Source organism: Aegilops tauschii, chromosome 7 (assembly GCF_002575655.3).
Source record: "Aegilops tauschii subsp. strangulata cultivar AL8/78 chromosome 7, Aet v6.0, whole genome shotgun sequence".
Taxonomy (NCBI): Eukaryota; Viridiplantae; Streptophyta; class Magnoliopsida; order Poales; family Poaceae; genus Aegilops; species Aegilops tauschii.
In genome coordinates, this window is record NC_053041.3 from 188,621,435 (window position 1) to 188,643,409 (window position 21,975).

The 21,975-nt window shown below is 48.7% G+C and overlaps 1 protein-coding gene across 1 annotated transcript; it reads left to right on the top strand.

Moving 5' to 3' along the window:
* The first annotated feature begins 931 nt into the window (after positions 1 to 931).
* On the top strand, positions 932 to 3,976 carry LOC109735837 (uncharacterized). Its single transcript, XM_020295041.4, has 2 exons — positions 932 to 2,975; positions 3,647 to 3,976. Exons 1-2 carry the CDS (start codon positions 1,143 to 1,145, stop codon positions 3,743 to 3,745), a joined length of 1,932 nt encoding a protein of 643 aa, XP_020150630.1. The 5' UTR covers positions 932 to 1,142; the 3' UTR covers positions 3,746 to 3,976.
* Positions 3,977 to 21,975: the final 17,999 nt, after the last annotated feature.

Sequence of the window (21,975 nt, forward strand, 5' to 3'; positions counted from 1 at the left end):
TAGTAGCATGGATTTGTGTCTCATGTTGATGACTGGTTTGTGATGCACATACGCATGAAGAGCATTTGCTATGCACATACGCACGAGGAGCATTTGCTATGCACATACCATGAGGATCTGCTCTGAGATGCTATGTAAGTACACGTTTGTGGATGATGATGGTGTAGACGCGGCCACGCCACCGTAGTTTCACCACGTTCCCCCCGCTCCTCGCCACACCGCTTCTCCCCACTAGTGCTGCCTTGTGTTGCTCTCTCGCCGCATCTCTATTGTCACCAACGTCATGCTCGTCAACCATTTGCAACATAGATAAGTCACTACTTTCAATCATGGGTCCATGTTGCGCATACGTCACATCCTCTCGGCTACCCAGGGTCGGCATGGTGTGTTCTAGGGCATGTTGTGTTCTACGTGTAGTTTGATGGATGGTTTTCAAGTGGATCACAAGTGTAACAACTCTGTCGTAGCATCATTGTTATCGAATTGTATCAAGCAGTTAGGAATGTAAACGGCACACCATTTAAGCCTGTTTAAGCCCACTTCCCGGTCTAACAGTTGGAGATTTTTTTTTCCCGAAAAACAAACTACCAAGCCAACAAAAAAAAGCTTTACCATCTCGTTTATGGGGCCATTTACATTTTCTTCCAACCGGGCTCACACCCCTTTTCATTAATTTTGATGGCGCCATTTACATCCCTATGAGCATGTGGTCATGCTTTTGTGTCGTGCCTGCTGTGGGAGCACTTGTTAATTTGTTTTCCAGCTAAGAAGGAGCAGGCACGACACACCTGTCGGACCAACCAACGTTTCACTGTCGGGCAGCCACGTGTAGTTACACATCGCGGGGCCCACATGGCCCCCCCAGTTAGCAATCGGTGAAATCCACCCCATCCCCTTCCTAAAGGCGACGGACATCCCTTCAAAAAAAAAAGGCGACGGACATTAATCCCCCAGTAATTAATCGTCAATTATGGTTACCCCACCCGCGCTAATCACCCACCAAATCCATTCCGCCCTCCCGGTCCCCGTCCCCGATTCCAATTCCACCACCTCTCCGGCGCGGGGCCGGGCGGACCGGAGCGGGCGAGGCGGCCAGGGTTTCCCACGCCCCGCCGCCGCCGCCGCCGCATTCCGTCGACCGCATGGCTCTCGTGCCCAGCGGCGACGACCAGGCAGCGGCCTGCAAGGCCACCATCCCCTGGTCCGAGATGTTCCGCTCCGCCTCCGTCCGCCGCCCAAAGCAGGCGGAGGACCCGCCCAAGCCCGCGCCCACGCCAACGGGGAAGAAGGCGGCGCCGCCGGCCGAGGCCGAGGGGCTGTCCCTCGAGCCGGACGCGCGGCTGGCGCTGTACATCGCCATGGCGCACGCGGGGCTCGCCACGGCGCTGCTCGTGCTCTACGGCCTCTACATGCTGCTCGCCGACTTCCTCCGCCCGCTGCAGTGGGCGCTGCTCTGCTCCGTCCCGCTCCGCGAGACGCAGCACGCGCTCGTCGCCTTCTGGGAGCCGCCGCTCCGCGGCGGGTTCAGCGCCACCGTGCTCGCGCTCCCGCTCGCAGCGCTGCGCTCCTGCGCGGCCACCCTCGCCGACGCGCGCGCCGCGCTGCTACGCCGCCCGCTGCCGCCGTCGCCGTCCTTCCCGCGCCTGCTGCGCTGGCTCGCCTCATCCTTCTTCTTCCTCCTCCTGCTCGAGCGCCTCGGCACCGCCGCGGCGCTGCTCCTCCTCGGCTTCTCCCTCGCCTTCTACGCCGCCTCTCCCAAACCCTCCTCTTTCATCCCCCGTGCCGCCTCCTCCCGCATCTCCGGTCGAACACCATCATCCCGCGGACTCCTCCTCACCGGCGGCATCCTCCGCCACCTTAGGACCCTCGTCGCCGTTGGCCTCATGCTTGGCATGATTGCTGGCTTCCTAGGGGGCAGCGTCTTCTTCTCCTACAAGATCGGCCTCGAGGGCAAGGATGCCGTCATGTCCCTCAAGTCCCATGTCGAAAATGGCAACTACTCCGAAAAGATTGGCCTCAAGAAGTTGCTTGACGACAATGACATCCCGGGCTTGGTGGAGCAGTACTCAGGGAAGCTCGTCGAAACCGTTTGGGAGCAGGTAGACCAATTGGCTGTACAATACAACCTTACTGATTTCACTAGTGGATTCAAGCACTTCTTGATCAGCCAATCAGTCCCATCTGGTGCCAAGAGCAAGGAGCTCATCACTTCTAGACCGCACCCGTACTCGCTAAAGCTGCAGGCCATTACGCTGCGTGTGAAGAACAGGGAGTGGTTGGAGATCTACAGGGAGCTGGACTCATTCTTCAGGGAGCTGTTAATCACAAGGGAGGATCTAGTGGTGAAGGCCAAGGACCTGGCTTTGCAGGGCACAGAGATTGCAAAGAGTCTGCTATCTAGCGGCACCTCTGTGCTCGGTGGTAGTGCCAATTTGATGCTATCCATTGCTCTCCGCATTCTCTCCGGTGCAGCAGAGGTGCTCAATTTTGTGTCACAGCTGATGGTCTTTATGTGGGTGCTGTACTACCTCATCACTGTTGAGGGTAGCGGGGCAACGGAGCAGGTCATTGACCTCTTACCGGTGTCCAAACAAGTAAAGGAGCGTTGCGTCGAGGTTATAGACCATGCCATTAGCAGTGTCTTGTTAGCCACTGCCAAGATTGCTATATTCCAAGGATGCCTGACATGGCTGTTGCTCAAGTTCTTCAAGGTGCATTTTGTGTACACAGCAACTGTGTTTACAATCATCAGTGCACTTTTTCCAATACTACCAGCATGGCTGTCCTCGGTATTTGCCGCAGCACAACTGCTGACGGAAGGGAGATATGTCCTTGCGGTTATGGTTACAGTGATACACCTCGTGATCATGGATTATGGAACCACGGTCATTCAGGAGGATATACCTGGCTACAATGGGTATCTGACTGGCCTTAGCATAATCGGTGGCATGACATTATTTCCCAATGCTCTCGAGGTACAGATATTATTCTAGGCTTATCTTTGTTTGTGTTATTAGGTGCATTTCGCAGTTCAAACTTGCATATACCATGATAATGAACTTCCTGTGGTTCAGTTGCATGAGTTTTCCTATATGGTATTTTCATAAATAAACCAGAAGGTATTAGAATCTAGGGCTTTTTTGTGAGATGCGACTAAAAGAGCTTTTACTGTAGGCTACAAGTATTTTCTGTCTTCCTCTGCATGCCAAGTTGTTAAGCGTAGAGAAACTTATGCACTAATCAGACTAGTCGGGTTAATACACTACAAAAATATTTTTCTGCTCCTGCTAGTTACACCGTTGCTCTCCTCTGTGTTCATGTAACTCCACATATCTTTCTGCTCCACAAGTTTGCGCTCTATCCTGCATTTATGCATATATTTTTGTGCACCTTTAGCTGTATTATAATGTAAATGTTCTTATAGTTTGCTAACAGATACGGAGTATGTACTAAAGCTGTTATGTTGATTAATTCTTTATGGAGTATGTCTGCGTACTTTGACATCATCTGCTTGTCCATTAATTCACAAAGAATCATCCTGCTACTCTGAGAACATGCCACTGTACCATAATTCTGTTGTATTGTGCATCTGAGGATTAATCTTTTCATTACTCACTTTGGGCTGACCATTCGGTGTTTTTTTCAGGGTGCAATATTAGGCCCCCTTATTATGACGGTTGTGATAGCATTGAAGAACCTGTACACAGAGTTTGTGCTTGCTGATACAGAGGAGATGAGCAGCTAGCATTGGATGGAAGGCAACATGTTCGAAGAGAATACATGCGTAGGACCTTTACTCTGCATTTCCATGTTGGCTTTTCCCTTGTAACATACCCGGGTATACAAGATATTGCATCAGCTGTGATTCATTCCTCCTTGTTGTAATTTGCCCTCTTTGTAGTGCAACTTAATGTCTATCGGATTTTCCGATAGATCTGGTTTTGATATGCATGGGATTGGCCCTCTGTTTGATTGATGCAGAAATTGTACAGTATTATTAGTAATATTGATGCTAAGCTCAATCAACTCAAACAAACCTAGTGATTTTGTTGATCTAATGTTCATCTAGTTCATATGCACCTTGTTGCATGCATCCAACTGCTTAATTATCTGTACAAGTAATGTTAATAGTCATTTGTTTCTTTTGCTATTCAACAATTTGTGCTCTGCCAAGTAAAAGGATCAAAGTTCAAAAAAAGAAAAGGATCCGGTAGCAAGCAGTTCAGAAGAGATTACCATGGTCAGATATGGTCACCTGCACAACAGAACAGACCCAGGTGGGGTGGGGGTGCCAAACGTTTGTGTAACTGTCCAGACTTGAGACAGCTAAATTAGTTCAGAAAGAACTTCTGTCGCTGCCCCTGCTCCAGGTTTGTGCAGGTGCTTGCAACAACTCTCTAGTTTTGCTCTGAACAATTACCCTGCAATTGCTTGTAGCAAGTACTTAAATGTTGATTAATATAATATTTACCTTTGTTCCAAAATGTAAGACGTATTGGTAGGCTAAAATGGCCTACCAAGACGTCTTATATTTTGAGACGGAGGTACTATGATATTAACTTCAGTTGTTGTTAGCTTGTGAGCTAAAAACATTGCCGCTTTACTTTTGATGTAGCAAGTAGTACAAAATATTGATTAATATATTATGATATTGTTACTTTTGATGTAATACTACTAACTTTTGATGTTACTTGTGCTCTGAGCAATTGCCCTGCAGGTGCTTGTAGCAGGTACTAAATATCGATTAATACTATTATGATATTATCTTTGGTTGCTGTTAGCTTCTGAGCTAAAAAGCATTGGAGCCTTACTTTTGATGTGAAGTTGGCTTTGAGTGATCTGGATTCTGGCGTGTAGCTTTCCTTTCTGCAACCTGCTGGAAAAGCCCGCATTCCTTCCAAAGCTTCACAATTGTATGTTTTTTTCTTAATCTTTACGTGGATTAGCATCTAATCACTCTCCACTCTCTAGACCCTAAGAAAAATATAATTTCTCGCAGTTTATTCTTACTAGTCGCAAATTTGTTTCTAGAAAGGAAAAAAGAGGATCAGGGAGGAGGGGCTAGTCGCCATTGGTATTTTCTCATGATGTTACGGGCTGTCTAGACTCTTCCAGAGAAGCTGTTAGCCAAGTATTATCCTGTCTGTTGAACTGTTCGTCCGATGTGTACCAGCTGATAATGTTATCTGCTGTTTAAGCAAGCTGCGTCTTCTTACCCGGTCAAGTCAATGGTCATGCACACAGGCATCAGCTGGGCAATTTCTTCCTGGAAGATTCCAAATGCCTACTTATTACTCCTGGAGTATTTTATGTTGTTAGCATTGGAATAGTACATATGTTGCACCACTTCCGATCTGGAGCCGGTTTTGACCTTCGCAATCATGATGGTTTGCATCTGGCATGGGTACATAGATCATGGTGTGGTGTCGCCGAAGATTCTTGCTGCCGGGGTTTCGCTTTCCTGTGACAGGGCCCCGGCTTTGTCGAGCTGAATAATCCTGATGTCACCGCCAGGCACACGTAAACCTGTTCAAACCCCGGGCCGGGCTGGGCTTTGTAAAGCCTGAAGCAAAAATCCCAAGCCCATGCTTGGCCCGTCCTGGCCCGAAGCACATGAACTGTGCCATTTTTCAATTAAAATAATTATGTTTGGGATAATAAAATAATATAATATACCTATATTTCAAATAAAATATACATTTGTTGCCATTTCGGGCTTTCGGGCGGGAAAATGGAGCCTGGGCCTGACCCGGGTGCCGGGCTTGGGCTCAGGCCTTCGGGCCGGGCTGCCCATGCACAAGTCTAGGCACATGGTACCTGATTATGAGTAGCTGATATCTTCCTCTGTAACACCCCGCATGTTACTTGCCATATTTGTAACTCCGACTCTTGCCATTTCCGGCTATGTCATATGTTTTTCCCTCCGTTGTCGGGTTTTGTCTTTCGTTTTGTATTTTGTCATGTCATGCATTTTCATATCATGTCATCATGTGCATTGCATTCGCATACGTGTTCGTCTCATGCATCCGAGCATTTTCCCCGTTGTCCGTTTTCCAATCCGGCGCTCCTATCTCCTCCGGTGCACCCCTCTAGTTTTCTTTCGTGTGCGTGTGCCAAACTTTCTCGGAATGGACCGAGGCTTGTCAAGTGGTCTTAATATACCACCCGGAGACTACCGGTCAAGTTTCGTTCCATTCGGAGGTCGTTTGGTACTCCAACGGTTAACCGGGCCTTCGCAATGTCCATTTGAGTATCCAGCAAAAACCCCCTCCAAAACCAGCCCAAAGCCCACCAAACTCTCTTCCATGCTCTAGGTCGTTCGATCACGATCGTGTGGGCGAAAACCGCACCTCATTTGGAGTCTCCTAGCTCCCTCTACCTATAAATGAGTGGGCATCCCGAAAAACGAAATCTCAGACGAAACCCTAACCCTCTCCCTCCGCGCCGCGCCGGACGTGTCTGCTCCGGCCGGACAACGTCCGCCGCGCCGCCCGGCCAACCGGCGAGCGCCACGTGGCCCGCCTCCGTCTCGGCCCGCCGCCGGCCCGCAGGCCCGTCGCCGGCCCTCCAGGCCCGCGCCGTCCGCCGCCCGCGCAGCGCGCGCCCGCCGCCGCTCCGCCTCCCCGCCGCCCGTCGCCGGCGCCTCGCCGCCGCGCGCCCCGGCCGCCGCCGCCCGCAGGTCGCCGCCGCCGGCCCCGCCGCGTCCGCCGGCGCCCGCGCCCTCCGGCGCCGCCTCCCTCCGCCGGCGACCGCCGCGCCTCCGGCCCCTCCTCCCCTCGCCGGACCGCGCCTCCCCGTCGCCTCCTCTTCCTCCCCGTCGCCGGTCGGCGAGCTCCGGCCCCGATCCGATCGATCTGGTACTGCCCGTTGACCTCTCCCTCGCGTCCGATTTTTTTTCCCAAGTCCCTAAATTTTCTCAGCTAGTGTTCCTATTCCCGATGCGATAACTTTGTGCATGTAGCTCCGATTCGCGCGTATAATATGTCAAATTGTTCGTCTCGTGATGCTCTTCATTTTGTTCAATTGCACCATTTTCATTAGAGGTCATCTTGATGCCCAAATCTTCGTTGGAAGAGGGCTAGTTGCTGTTAATCTCTGGTTCTTATCAGAACTTGGAGATTTGTCATTTTTGTATCATTTAATCTGTGCATCTTTTGAGCATGAGCTCTACATGTGTTGTGAAGTATGCCATGTCATCTTTCCAGTGGGATAGTCCATGTATTTTTGTGATCTCTGTGGTGACTAGCACAAGCATGCAAAGTAGGCCCCGTAATATTTCTGATTTCAGGGACTTAGTGATTTCTCTAAGTCCTAGTCTGCTGTAATTTTGTTGCCATGTAAACTTGATGCTACAGATATATCCATGCATATTTTGGAGATGTTCAGTAAGGATGTTTTGTAGCTATAGTTGTAATTGATCCATTACTGCAATTGTTTGCAATTTTAGAGTACCATAGCATGACTCAATCTTGCTCTACTTTTGCTATAAAATATTTCTGACAGATTCTTAACATGACATGCATTTTTGCCAAGCTTATTGTAGTTGATCCATACATGCTATGTAATTGTTCTTGCCATGGATAGCTTCATAAACATGTCATCTTGCTGTAGGTATGCTTGGTTTGTCATGCATTGCTCTGTAGTGAGTGCACCAAGCTCACAAAAAGGCCTACATATTTATATTTCTGCCATGCTCTGTTTTCTGCCAAGTCTGAAACCTGATAACGAAACTTGCTATGTTTACATGCTTTCCATCATATCTTCTGGTCCTTTTTGGCTTATGGTCAGTAAGGGACTTTTGTCATGTGCATTTAGTAGAACACTACCATGCCTTGTTTTGCTATGTTAAGTTCCTGTAGCATGTTGATTTCGTACTCTGAACATTGCTACCTGATGCTGATTTCTGCCATGTCCAGTTTTTCACTAAGTCTGTGAACCTGTAATCTTTTGCACTCTTGCCATGCTTGTTTGAGCTCGATATGTTGTGAACTAGCCGTAGCTCAGTGTTCATATTTTGTCAAGCATCTCCTGTAGTTTACTGCCATGTGCTTTGTCGCTATGTTGGGGTGCTGTAGCATTGTTGCTTGTTGCATTTTAAGTGCTATCATGCTGTTAATCGCAGATTAGTGTCATTCTTGTTTTGCTCGCCATTTGCAAACCGTGCATCCGATTCCGGTGATCTTTATATCGATTTCGACCGAAATCATCTCATCTTTCCAGTGGCATGCTTGGTTTGCCAAGTTACTGCCATGTTCATCATTTTCCTTCCGGAGCACGCATATGCATCGCATATCATATCTTGCATATCATACATGTTTTGCATCATGTTGCTTGCGCATTTCTCGTTGTTGATTGTGGTTCCGTTTGTTTGTGTTCTTGTCTTGGGTAGAGCCGGGAGACGAGTTCGTGAACGAGGAACCTGTCGAGTACGCTTACGAGGATCAAGCTTTCGACAACTCTGAGAATCTTGCAGGCAAGATGACCACCCCTCGAAATCACTTCTATCTTTGCTATGCTAGTTGTTCGCTCTATTGCCATGCTCCGCTACCTATCACTTGCTATATCATGTCTCCTATTTCAGCCATGTCAGCCCCTAACCATCCTTTCCTAGCAAACCGTTGTTTGGCTATGTTACCGCTTTTGCTCAGCCCCTCTTATAGCGTTGCTAGTTGCAGGTGAAGTTGAAGTTTGTTCCATGTCGGAACATGGATATGTTGGGATATCACAATATCTCTTATCTAATTAATGCATCTATATATTTTGGTAAAGGGTGGAAGGCTCGGCCTTATGCCTGGTGTTTTGTTCCACTCTTGCCGCCCTAGTTACTGTTATACCGGGATTATGTTCCTTGAGTTTGCGTTCCTTACGCGGTCGGGTGATTTATGGGACCCCCTTGAAAGTTCGCCTTGAATAAAACTCCTCCAGCAAGGCCCAACCTTGGTTTTACCATTTGCGACCTATACCTTTTTTCCCCGGGTTTTCTAGAGCCCGAGGGTCATCTTTATTTTAAACCCCCGGGCCAGTGCTCCTCTGAGTATTGGTCCAAACTGTCAGTCGCCGGTGGCCACCAGGGGCAACTCTGGTCTGGCCTATCGGAAGTTTGGACAATCCGGTGTGCCCTGAGAACGAGATATGTGCAGCTCCTATCGGGATTTGTCGGCACATTCGGGAGGCTTTGCTGGTCTTGTTTTACCATTGTCGAGATGTCTTGTAAACCGGGATTCCGAGACTGATCGGGTCTTTCCGGGAGAAGGTTTATCCTTCGTTGACCGTGAGAGCTTATGATGGGCTAAGTTGGGACACCCCTGCAGGGTAATATCTTTCGAAAGCCGTGCCCGCGGTTATGTGGCAGATGGGATTTTGTTAAGTCCGGTTGTAGATAACTTGTCACTTGACCCATTTAAAATACACCAAGTGCGTGTGTAGCCGTGATGGTCTCTTCTCGGCAGAGTCCGGGAAATGAACACGGTCTGTGTTATGAATGATGTAAGTAGGTGTTCAGGACCTCTTCTTGGTCATTGCTAGATGACGTCCGTTCCTTTGCTTCTCTTCTCGCTCTCATTTGCGCAAGTTAGCCACCATATATGCTTTTGCCGCTGCAGCTTCACCTCTTGCACCCTTCTTGTCCTATAAGCTTAAATAGTCTTGATCTCGCGGGTGTGAGATTGCTGAGTCCCCGTGACTCACAGATACTTCCAACACCAGTTGCAGGTGCCGACGATGCCAGTGCAGATGATGGCGTCGATCTCAAGTGGGAGTTCGACGAGGAACGTGGTCGTTACTATGTGTCTTTTCCTGATGATCAGTAGTGGAGCCCAGTTGGGACGATCGGGGATCTAGCATTTGGGGTTGTCTTATTTTCATCTGGTTTTGACCGTAGTCGGTCTATATGATTGTACTTTGGATGATGTATGAATGATATTTATGTATTGTGTGAAGTGGCGATTGTAAGCCAACTCTTTATCCCATTCTTGTTCATTACATGGGATTGTGTGAAGATGACCCTTCTTGCGACAAAACCACTATGCGGTTATGCCTCTAAGTCGTGCCTCGACACGTGGGAGATATAGCCGCATCGTGGGCGTTACATCCTCCTCCCGCCGCCACCCTCCTCCAGACCTCCACCTCCCGCATGTACTCGTCGCGTCGCTCCCGAGGGCAGCACCATGGGCCCAACCCTAGCGCTACCAAAAGTCGTGAATCTCGAAGCCCCCTTCGGTCGCTGCTGTCGGTAGGCCCGGCGCTCGAGGCGGCTGGTCGCAACGGTGGTCCACTGGTGCAGCTGGGCGATACTACGGAGATTGTGCGCGGCGGCCAGGGGGCGGCGGCCATCGCCTCATGGGGGACTGCTCTGGCGATGGTTGGCGGCGGTGTTCTGTGGATCTAATTCCCCCTTGGATCCATCATCGGTCTGGCTCGTGGTCTATCGAGGACGGGTAGAGGAGTCAGCGAGGGGTGTTTTAGTTCCCTGTCGGCGTTGCGGTGGCTATGTGCGCTTCCACGGCGCTGCTCCGCACGGATCCAACAAGCTACTGGTTTGGAGTGGCACGATTGCCGGTGAAAACCATGTTGATTTTCGTCATGACGGCGTCTTAGACTTCGTTTCCTTGTTGAAAGCATCATCCTCACCTTGCTTTGCTGCTCCAGAGGAAACCCTAGATTTAGGTCTCCCGGACCGGATGATGACGGCTCCTTCGGTGTTGGTCTACCTCTCGAAGCATTGTTTTGGAGCAGGTGCTGGCTGGAGGGGCCAATAGGTGGAGTGGTGTTGCATCTACCATATTGACGATGGCGGGTCTCGACAGCGTAGTGCAGTGGAGTCTCAGCAATGGGCGCGCACAGAATGGTGGCATTGTCTAGCGTCTTGGTGGCATCGACAACAGTTGGGCCTGGCAAGGTCAATGCATTGATCCCTCTGAAGACGGGGACGACGGAAGATGGCGGTGTCGGATTCTAGAGCGTGCACATGCGGTGCACGTTGAGGGTCTACTAGGTTGGTTGTGTGACGCCCCCGTTTATAACCATGCACTAATTATACATGCACTATGCACGATCGCGAACGGTGACTCGCGTCAATATCACAACATAACTCTACGACACAAATTTAAACATAAATCTTTATATTACAAGCCCGGGTCACGAGGACCCATAATGCATCAGTCATCAAAGCAAATGATATCTGAGTACAGACGTAGTTAGACAAGTTTTGCCTTAAGAAGACTGGGCAAAACAACGACACTAGATCGGAAGGCAAGGCCTCCTGCCTGGGACCTCCGAACTACTCCTGGCCATCGGTCTTCATGTAGTAAGCTCCATTGAGGTAACCTGCACCCGCGGTGCTACTAGCTGTTGCAGCAACCGGGTCGAATGAAAGGGGAGCAAAGCAACGGTGAGTACTATTCCAAAGTACTCGCAAGACTTACATCAGATCTATACTAGACATGCATCGGTATCAAAGGAATGGTGTAGTACCTGTGGACTATACTGCAAAAATGCTAGAATAAGGGGGGAGAAGCTCATCCTATCGAAGACTACCATCATCTGCGGCCATCATCTTGCAGCAGTAGAAGAGAGTAGCAAAAATGGTATCATCGTACACATACATATATCAATAAACCTGCCCAGAGATCCTCTCCACGTCTCCCTGCGGAAAGTGATCTCCGGGGGTATCTGTCTGTTATCTGGGTGTGTTTTATCAAGTATCTAGTTTTAGTTGTAAGAGGTCGGGATACAACTCCAAGTCGTCATGTTACTGTGGACACGCCTATTCGAATAGATTACTTCCCTACAGGGGTGCACCACAATACCTGATACGCTCGATTACCTCTGGTTGGACACACTTTCCTAGGTAATGCTCGGCCTCGAATGATCGATACGTTGTAATCCTACCTGGGCTCTCCAGAGAGCTCACCCCCGGTCTAAATCCTAAGCGTGAATGGGTAGTTCGTCCGCTCACCCCTAAGCACCCCTGCACGTCGCGAGACTGGTCGGGGGCCAAGCCCACCTCTGTATCCAGGCATGATGCTGACCCCAACAATCAGCCCGCCTCTCTGAACTATGACATCTGACAAAGCTTTCGAGAGAAATCGTACGACGCGGAGGGCCCCATATACCATTATCCCACGTAGCGGTTAGTGTGTATATGCTAGTGGTAGTCTCGGATCAAATACACTGAACTTGTTAAGTGTGTTATTATTAAGTAACCGCGGACAACGACCAGGGTCCAGCCCACCTCTCTCCTAGATGGTCTCCACCTGCCAGAAAATCTCTCGCGGGTGCTCTCCGAGCCGACCCGACTTTAATGTATCATGTAAAATGTATATAATATAAAGCAGTAATAGTCTTCGTCTTCGCCGGCATCTCATTGCAATCCATGTCACTCCATGCCGTAGGCCACAAAAGTCCAGGGTCGACCAAAGTAACATATATAGTATGCAGTATAAGGCATATCCGTGATCATCGCCCGAAGGGATCACAATCCGATAGTATAGCATGGCAGACGGACAATGATGTAGGGCACTAATGGGACTCTAGCATATCTATATTAAGCATATAGGATAACAGGTATGGTATCAACAGTAGTAGCAAAGATAGGCTATGCAGCAGTATAGGATCTACTGATAAAGCAGTAACAGTGGTTATTTTAATTTACTTAAGTTAATTAGCAACGGTGGGGCCTAGTGTTTGAACTAATCAAGAGTTTAATTAATTTAACTAATTGCTACATTGAGGGCCCACGTGTCAGTGGGTGTTTAGTGGTATAATTAGCATGGCTAACCACCCGGGCCCACTGGTAGTGACACAGAGGCGGTGGCGCGCCGGCGTTTAGCCGCCGGCGACCAAAAACACGGCGACGACGCACTAGTCGCGTCGGGATTCTCCCATCGGGCTCCATTTGGAGCGCGGGATGGTGCGTTCGAACGCCCGTGAAGTTCCGCGTCCAACGGCGGTGGTCGCAGGGGCTGAGATGGCCGAAGTCGACCAGAGCATCAACGACAGCGGGGGCGCTGAAGGAAATATGCCCTAGAGGCAATAATAAAGTATTATTTATTTCCTTGTATCATGATAAATGTTTATTATTCATGCTAGAATTGTATTAACCGGAAACATAATACATGTGTGAATATATAGACAAACAGAGTGTCACTAGTATGCCTCTACTTGACTAGCTCGTTAATCAAAGATGGTTATGTTTCCTAGCCATAGACATAAGTTGTCATTTGATTAACGAGATCACCTCATTAGGAGAATGACGTGATTGACTTGATGTTGGGATTCGTAGCATAATTTAAAATTTTCCTACGCTCACCAAGATGCATCTATGGAGTCTAGTAGCAACGAGGGGAAAGGAGTGCATCTACATACCCTTGTAGATCGCGAGCGGAAGCGTTCCAATGAACGTGGATGACGGAGTCGTACTCGCCGTGATCCAAATCACCGATGACCGAGTGCCGAACGGACGGCACCTCCGCGTTCAACACACGTACGGTGCAGCGACGTCTCCTCCTTCTTGATCCAGCAAGGGGGAAGGAGAGGTTGATGGAGATCCAGCAGCACGACGGCGTGGTGGTGGATGTAGCGGGTCTCTGGCAGAGCTTCGCCAAGCTTCTGCGAGAGAGAGAGAGAGGTGTTGCAGGGGAGGAGGGAGGCGCCCAAGGCTGTGTGTTGCTGCCCTCCCTCCCCCCCCTTTATATAGGCCCCCTGGGGGGGCCCAGGGAGATGGGATCTCCAAGGGGGGGCGGCGGCCAAAGAGGGGGAAGGGTTGCCTTGCCCCCCAAGGCAAGGGGGGAGCTCCCCCCTAGGGTTCCCAACCCTAGGCGCATGGGGGGAGGCCCAAGGGGGGCGCCCCAGCCCACTAAGGGCTGGTTCCCTTCCACTTTCAGCCCACGGGGCCCTCCGGGATAGGTGGCCCCACCCGGTGGACCCCCGGGACCCTTCCGGTGGTCCCGGTACAATACCGGTAACCCCCGAAACTTTCCCGGTGGCCGAAACTTGACTTCCTATATATAATTCTTCACCTCCGGACCATTCCGGAACCTCTCGTGACGTTCGGGATCTCATCCGGGACTCCGAACAACTTTCGGTTTTCCGCATACATATATCTCTACAACCCTAGCGTCACCGAACCTTAAGTGTGTAGACCCTACGGGTTCGGGGGACATGCAGACATGACCGAGACGCCTCTCCGGTCAATAACCAACAGCGGGATCTGGATACCCATGTTGGCTCCCACATGTTCCATGATGATCTCATCGGATGAACCACGGTGTCGAGGATTCAATCAATCCGTATGCAATTCCCTTTGTCAATCGGTATGTTACTTGCCCGAGATTCGATCGTCGGTATCCCAATACCTTGTTCAATCTCGTTACCGGCAAGTCTCTTTACTCGTACCGCAATGCATGATCCCGTGACTAACGCCTTAGTCACATTGAGCTCATTATGATGATGCATTACCGAGTGGGCCCAGAGATACCTCTCCGTCACACGGAGTGACAAATCCCAGTCTCGATCCATGCCAACCCAACACACACTTTCGGAGATACCCGTAGTGCACCTTTATAGTCACCCAGTTACGTTGTGACGTTTGGCACACCCAAAGCACTCCTACGGTATCCGGGAGTTGCACGATCTCATGGTCTAAGGAAAAGATACTTGACATTGGAAAAGCTCTAGCAAACGAAACTACACGATCTTTTATGCTATGCTTAGGATTGGGTCTTGTCCATCACATCATTCTGCTAATGATGTGATCCCGTTATCAATGACATCCAATGTCCATAGTCAGGAAACCATGACTATCTGTTGATCAACGAGCTAGTCAACTAGAGGCTTACTAGGGACACGTTGTGGTCTATGTATTCACACATGTATTACGATTTCCGGACAATACAATTATAGCATGAACAATAGACAATTATCATGAACAAAGAAATATAATAATAACCATTTATTATTGCCTCTAGGGCATATTTCCAACAGTCTCCCACTTGCACTAGAGTCAATAATCTAGTTACATTGTGATGAATCGAACACCCATTGCGTCCTGGTGTTGATCATGTTTTTCCCTAGGGAGAGGTTTAGTCAACGGATCTGCTACATTCAGGTCCGTATGTACTTTACAAATATCTATGTCTCCATTTTGAACACTTTCACGAATGGAGTTGAAGCGACGCTTGATATGGCTGGTCTTCCTGTGAAACCTGGGCTCCTTCGCAAGGGCAATGGCTCCAGTGTTGTCACAAAAGAGAGTCATCGGGCCCGACGCATTGGGAATAACCCCTAGGTCGGTAATGAACTCCTTCATCCAGACTGCTTCCTGTGCTGCCTCCGAGGCTGCCATGTACTCCGCTTCACATGTAGATCCCGCCACGACGCTTTGCTTGCAACTGCACCAGCTTACTGCTCCTCCATTCAATATATACACGTATCCGGTCTGTGACTTCGAGTCATCCAGATCTGTGTCGAAGCTAGCGTCGACGTAACCCTTTACGACGAGCTCTTCGTCACCTCCATAAACGAGAAACATATCCTTAGTCCTATTCAGGTACTTCAGGATATTCTTGACCGCTGTCCAGTGTTCCATGCCGGGATTACTTTGGTACCTTCCTACCAAACTTACGGCAAGGTTTACATCAGGTCTGGTACACAGCATGGCATACATAATAGACCCTATGGCCGAGGCATAGGGGATGATACTCATCTTTTCTCTATCTTCTGCCGTGGTCGGGCATTGAGCCGTGCTCAACTGCACACCTTGCAATACAGGCAAGAACCCCTTCTTGGACTGATCCATATTGAACTTCTTCAACATCTTGTCAAGGTATGTACTCTGTGAAAGACCAATGAGGCGTCTTGATCTATCTCTATAGATCTTGATGCCTAATATATAAGCAGCTTCTCCAAGGTCCTTCATTGAAAAACACTTATTCAAATAGGCCTTTATACTCTCCAAGAATTCTATATCATTTCCCATCAACAGTATGTCATCCACATATAATATGAGAAATGCTACAGAGCTCCCACTCACTTTCTTGTAAACACAGGCTTCTCCATAAGTCTGTGTAAACCCAAACGCTTTGATCATCTCATCAAAGCGAATGTTCCAACTCCGAGGTGCTTGCACCAGCCCATAGATTGAGCGCTGGAGCTTGCATACTTTGTTAGCATTCTTAGGATCGACAAAACCTTCCGGCTGCATCATATACAACTCTTCCTTAAGGAATGCCGTTTTGACGTCCATCTGCCATATCTCATAATCATAGTATGCGGCAATTGCTAACATGATTCGGACGGACTTCAGCTTCGCTACGGGTGAGAAAGTCTCATCGTAGTCAACCCCTTGAACTTGTCGATAACCCTTAGCGACAAGTCGAGCTTTGTAGATGGTCACATTACCATCCGCGTCCGTCTTCTTCTTAAAGATCCATTTGTTTTCTATGGCTCGCCGATCATCGGGCAAGTCAGTCAAAGTCCATACTTCGTTTTCATACATGGATCCTATCTCGGATTTCATGGCTTCTAGCCATTTGTCGGAATCCGGGCCCGCCATCGCTTCTTCATAGTTCGAAGGTTCACCGTTGTCTAACAACATGATTTCCAGGACAGGGTTGCCGTACCACTCTGGTGTGGAACGTGTCCTTGTGGACCTTCGAAGTTCAGCAGTAACTTGATCCGAAGCTTCATGATCATCATCATTAACTTCCTCCCCAGTCGGTGTAGGCACCACAGGAATATCTTCCCGCGCTACGCTACTTTCCGGTTCGGAAGGGGTGACTATCACCTCATCAAGTTCCACTTTCCTCCCACTTAATTCTTTCGAGACAAACTCTTTCTCCAGAAAGGACCCGTTCTTGGCAACAAAGATCTTGCCTTCGGATCTGAGGTAGAAGGTATACCCAATGGTTTCCTTAGGGTATCTTATGAAGACGCATTTTTTTGACTTGGGTTCGAGCTTTTCAGGTTGAAGTTTCTTGACATAAGCATCGCATCCCCAAACTTTTAGAAACGACAGCTTAGGTTTCTTCCCAAACCATAATTCATACGGTGTCGTCTCAACGGATTTCGACGGAGCCCTATTTAAAGTGAATGCGGCAGTCTCTAAAGCATAGCCCCAAAATGAGAGCGGTAAATCGGTAAGAGACATCATAGATCGCACCATATCCAATAGAGTGCGATTACGACGTTTGGACACACCATTTCTCTGAGGTGTTCCAGGCGGCGTGAGTTGTGAAACTATTCCACATTTCCTTAAGTGTGTACCAAATTCGTGACTTAAATATTCTCCACCACGATCTGATCGTAAGAATTTTATTTTTCTGTCACGTTGATTCTCAACTTCACTCTGAAATTCCTTGAACTTTTCAAAGGTTTCAGACTTGTGTTTCATTAGGTAGACATACCCATATCTACTTAAATCATCAGTGAGAGTGAGAACATAACGATATCCTTCGCGAGCCTCAACACTCATTGGACCACACACATCGGTATGTATGATTTCCAATAAGTTGGTTGCTCGCTCCATTGTTCCGGAGAACGGAGTCTTGGTCATCTTACCCATGAGGCATGGTTCGCACGTGTCAAATGATTCGTAATCAAGAGACTCCAAAAGTCCATCTGCATGGAGCTTCTTCATGCGCTTGACACCAATGTGACCAAGGCGGCAGTGCCACAAGTATGTGGGACTATCGTTATCAACTTTACATCTTTTGGTATTCACACTATGAACATGTGTAACATCACGTTCGAGATTCATCAAAAATAAACCATTAACCAGCGGGGCATGACCATAAAACATATCTCTCAAATAAATAGAACAACCATTATTCTCGGATTTAAATGAGTAGTCATCTCGAATTAAACGAGATCCAGATACAATGTTCATGCTCAAAGCTGGCACTAAATAACAATTATTGAGGTTTAAAACTAATCCCGTGGGTAGATGCAGAGGTAGCATGCCAACGGCGATCACATCGACCTTGGAACCATTCCCGACGCGCATCGTCACCTCGTCCTTCGCCAGTCTCCGTTTATTCCGTAGTTCCTGTTTTGAGTTACAAATATGAGCAACCGCACCGGTATCAAATACCCAGGAGCTACTACGAGTACTGGTAAGGTACACATCAATTACATGTATATCACATATACCTTTGGTGTTGCCGGCCTTCTTCTTGTCCGCTAAGTATTTGGGGCAGTTCCGCTTCCAGTGACCACTTCCCTTGCAATAAAAGCACTCAGTCTCGGGCTTGGGTCCATTCTTTGACTTCTTCCCAGTAACTGGTTTACCGGGCGCGGCAACTCCCTTGCCGTCCTTCTTGAAGTTCTTCTTACCCTTGCCCTTCTTGAACTTAGTGGTTTTATTCACCATCAACACTTGATGTTCTTTTCTGATCTCCCCTTCCGCTGATTTCAGCATTGAATATACCTCGGGAATGGTCTTTTCCATCCCCTGCATATTGTAGTTCATCACAAAGCTCTTGTAGCTTGGTGGAAGCGACTGAAGGATTCTGTCAATGACCGCGTCATCCGGGAGATTAACTCCCAGCTGAGTCAAGCGGTTGTGCAACCCAGACATTCTGAGTATGTGCTCACTAACAGAACCGTTCTCCTCCATTTTACAGCTAAAGAACTTGTCGGAGACATCATATCTCTCGACCCGGGCATGAGCTTGAAAAACCAGTTTCAGCTCCTCGAACATCTCATATGCTCCATGTTTCTCAAAACGCTTTTGGAGACCCGGCTCTAAGCTGTAAAGCATGCCGCACTGAACGAGGGAGTAATCATCAGCACGTGATTGCCAAGCGTTCATAACGTCTTGGTTCTCTGGGATTGGTGCTTCACCTAGCGGTGCTTCTAAGACATAATCTTTCTTGGCTACTATGAGGATGATCCTCAGGTTCCGGACCCAGTCCATATAGTTGCTGCCATCATCTTTCAGCTTGGTTTTCTCTAGGAACGCGTTGAAATTGAGGACAACGTTGGCCATTTGATCTACAAGACATAGTGTAAAGATTTTAGACTAAGTTCATGATAATTAAGTTCATCTAATCAAATTTTTAATGAACTCCCACTCAGATAGACATCCCTCTAGTCATCTAAGTGAAACATGATCCGAATTCAACTAGGCCGTGTCCGATCATCACGTGAGACGGACTAGTCAAGATCGGTGAACATCTCCATGTTGATCGTATCTTCTATACGACTCATGCTCGACCTTTCGGTCCTCCGTGTTCCGAGGCCATGTCTGTACATGCTAGGCTCGTCAAGTCAACCTAAGTGTATTGCGTGTGTTCCGAGGCCATGTCTGTACATGCTAGGCTCGTCAACACCCGTTGTATTCGAACGTTAGAATCTATCACACCCGATCATCACGTGGTGCTTCGAAACAACGAACCTTCGCAACGGTGCACAGTTAGGGTGAACACTTTCTTGAAATTATTATAAGGGATCATCTTACTTACTACCGTCGTTCTAAGCAAATAAGATGCAAAAACATGATAAACATCACATGCAATCAAATAGTGACATGATATGGCCAATATCATCATGCTCCTTTGATCTCCATCTTCGGGGCACCATGATCATCTTCGTCACCGGCATGACACCATGATCTCCATCATCATGATCTCCATCATTGTGTCTTCATGAAGTCGTCATGCCAACGATTACTTCTACTTCTATGGCTAACGCGTTTAGCAACAAAGTAAAGTAAATTACATGGCGTTATTCAATGACACGCAGGTCATGCAAAATAATAAAGACAACTCCTATGGCTCCTGCCGGTTGTCATACTCATCGACATGCAAGTCGTGATTCCTATTACAAGAATATGATCAATCTCATACATCACATATATCATTCATCACATCTTCTGGCCATATCACATCACATAGCACTTGCTGCAAAAACAAGTTAGACGTCCTCTAATTGTTGTTGCAAGTTTTTACGTGGTTTGTAGGTTTCTAGCAAGAACGTTTTCTTACCTACGTATGACCACAACGTGATTTGCCAATTTCTATTTACCCTTCATAAGGACCCTTTTCATCGAATCCGTTCCGACTAAAGTAGGAGAGACAGACACCCGCTAGCCACCTTATGCAACTAGTGCATGTCAATCGGTGGAACCTGTCTCACGTAAGTGTACGTGTAAGGTCGGTCCGGGCCGCTTCATCCTACAATGCCGCCGAAACAAGAAACGGCTAGTAGCGGCAAGAAGAATTGGCAAACTCAACGCCCACAACTGCTTTGTGTTCTACTCGTGCATAGTAACTACGCATAGGCCTGGCTCATGATGCCACTGTTGGGATTCGTAGCATAATTTAAAATTTTCCTACGCTCACCAAGATGCATCTATGGAGTCTACTAGCAACGAGGGGAAAGGAGTGCATCTACATACCCTTGTAGATCGCGAGCGGAAGCGTTCCAATGAACGTGGATGACGGAGTCGTACTCGCCGTGATCCAAATCACCGATGACCGAGTGCCGAACGGACGGCACCTCCGCGTTCAACACATGTACGGTGCAGCGACGTCTCCTCCTTCTTGGTCCAGCAAGGGGGAAGGAGAGGTTGATGGAGATCTAGCAGCACGACGGCGTGGTGGTGGATGTAGCGGGTCTCTGGCAGAGCTTCGCCAAGCTTCTGCGAGAGAGAGAGAGAGGTGTTGCAGGGGAGGAGGGAGGCGCCCAAGGCTGTGTGTTGCTGCCCTCCCTCCCCCCCCCTTTATATAGGCCCCCTGGGGGGGCCCAGGGAGATGGGATCTCCAAGGGGGGCGGCGGCCAAAGAGGGGGAAGGGTTGCCTTGCCCCCCAAGGCAAGGGGGAAGCTCCCCCCCTAGGGTTCCCAACCCTAGCCGCATGGGGGGAGGCCCAAGGGGGCGCCCCAGCCCACTAAGGGCTGGTTCCCTTCCACTTTCAGCCCACGGGGCCCTCCGGGATAGGTGGCCCCACCCGGTGGACCCCCGGGACCCTTCCGGTGGTCCCGGTACAATACCGGTAACCCCCGAAACTTTCCCGGTGGCCGAAACTTGACTTCCTATATATAATTCTTCACCTCCGGACCATTCCGGAACCTCTCGTGACGTCCGGGATCTCATCCGGGACTCCGAACAACTTTCGGGTTTCCGCATACATATATCTCTACAACCCTAGCGTCACCGAACCTTAAGTGTGTAGACCCTACGGGTTCGGGAGACATGCAGACATGACCGAGACGCCTCTCCGGTCAATAACCAACAGCGGGATCTGGATACCCATGTTGGCTCCCACATGTTCCACGATGATCTCATCGGATGAACCACGGTGTCGAGGATTCAATCAATCCGTATGCAATTCCCTTTGTCAATCGGTATGTTACTTGCCCGAGATTCGATGGTCGGTATCCCAATACCTTGTTCAATCTCGTTACCGGCAAGTCTCTTTACTCGTACCGCAATGCATGATCCCGTGAATAACGCCTTAGTCACATTGAGCTCATTATGATGATGCATTACCGAGTGGGCCCAGAGATACCTCTCCGTCACACGGAGTGACAAATCCCAGTCTCGATCTGTGCCAACCCAACAGACACTTTCGGAGATACCCGTAGTGCACCTTTATAGTCACCCGGTTACGTTGTGACGTTTGGCACACCCAAAGCACTCCTACGGTATCCGGGAGTTGCACGATCTCATGGTCTAAGGAAAAGATACTTGACATTGGAAAAGCTCTAGCAAACGAAACTACACGATCTTTTATGCTATGCTTAGGATTGGGTCTTGTCCATCACATCATTCTCCTAATGATGTGATCCCGTTATCAATGACATCCAATGTCCATAGTCAGGAAACCATGACTATCTGTTGATCAACGAGCTAGTCAACTAGAGGCTTACTAGGGACACGTTGTGGTCTATGTATTCACACATGTATTACGATTTCCGGACAATACAATTATAGCATGAACAATAGACAATTATCATGAACAAAGAAATATAATAATA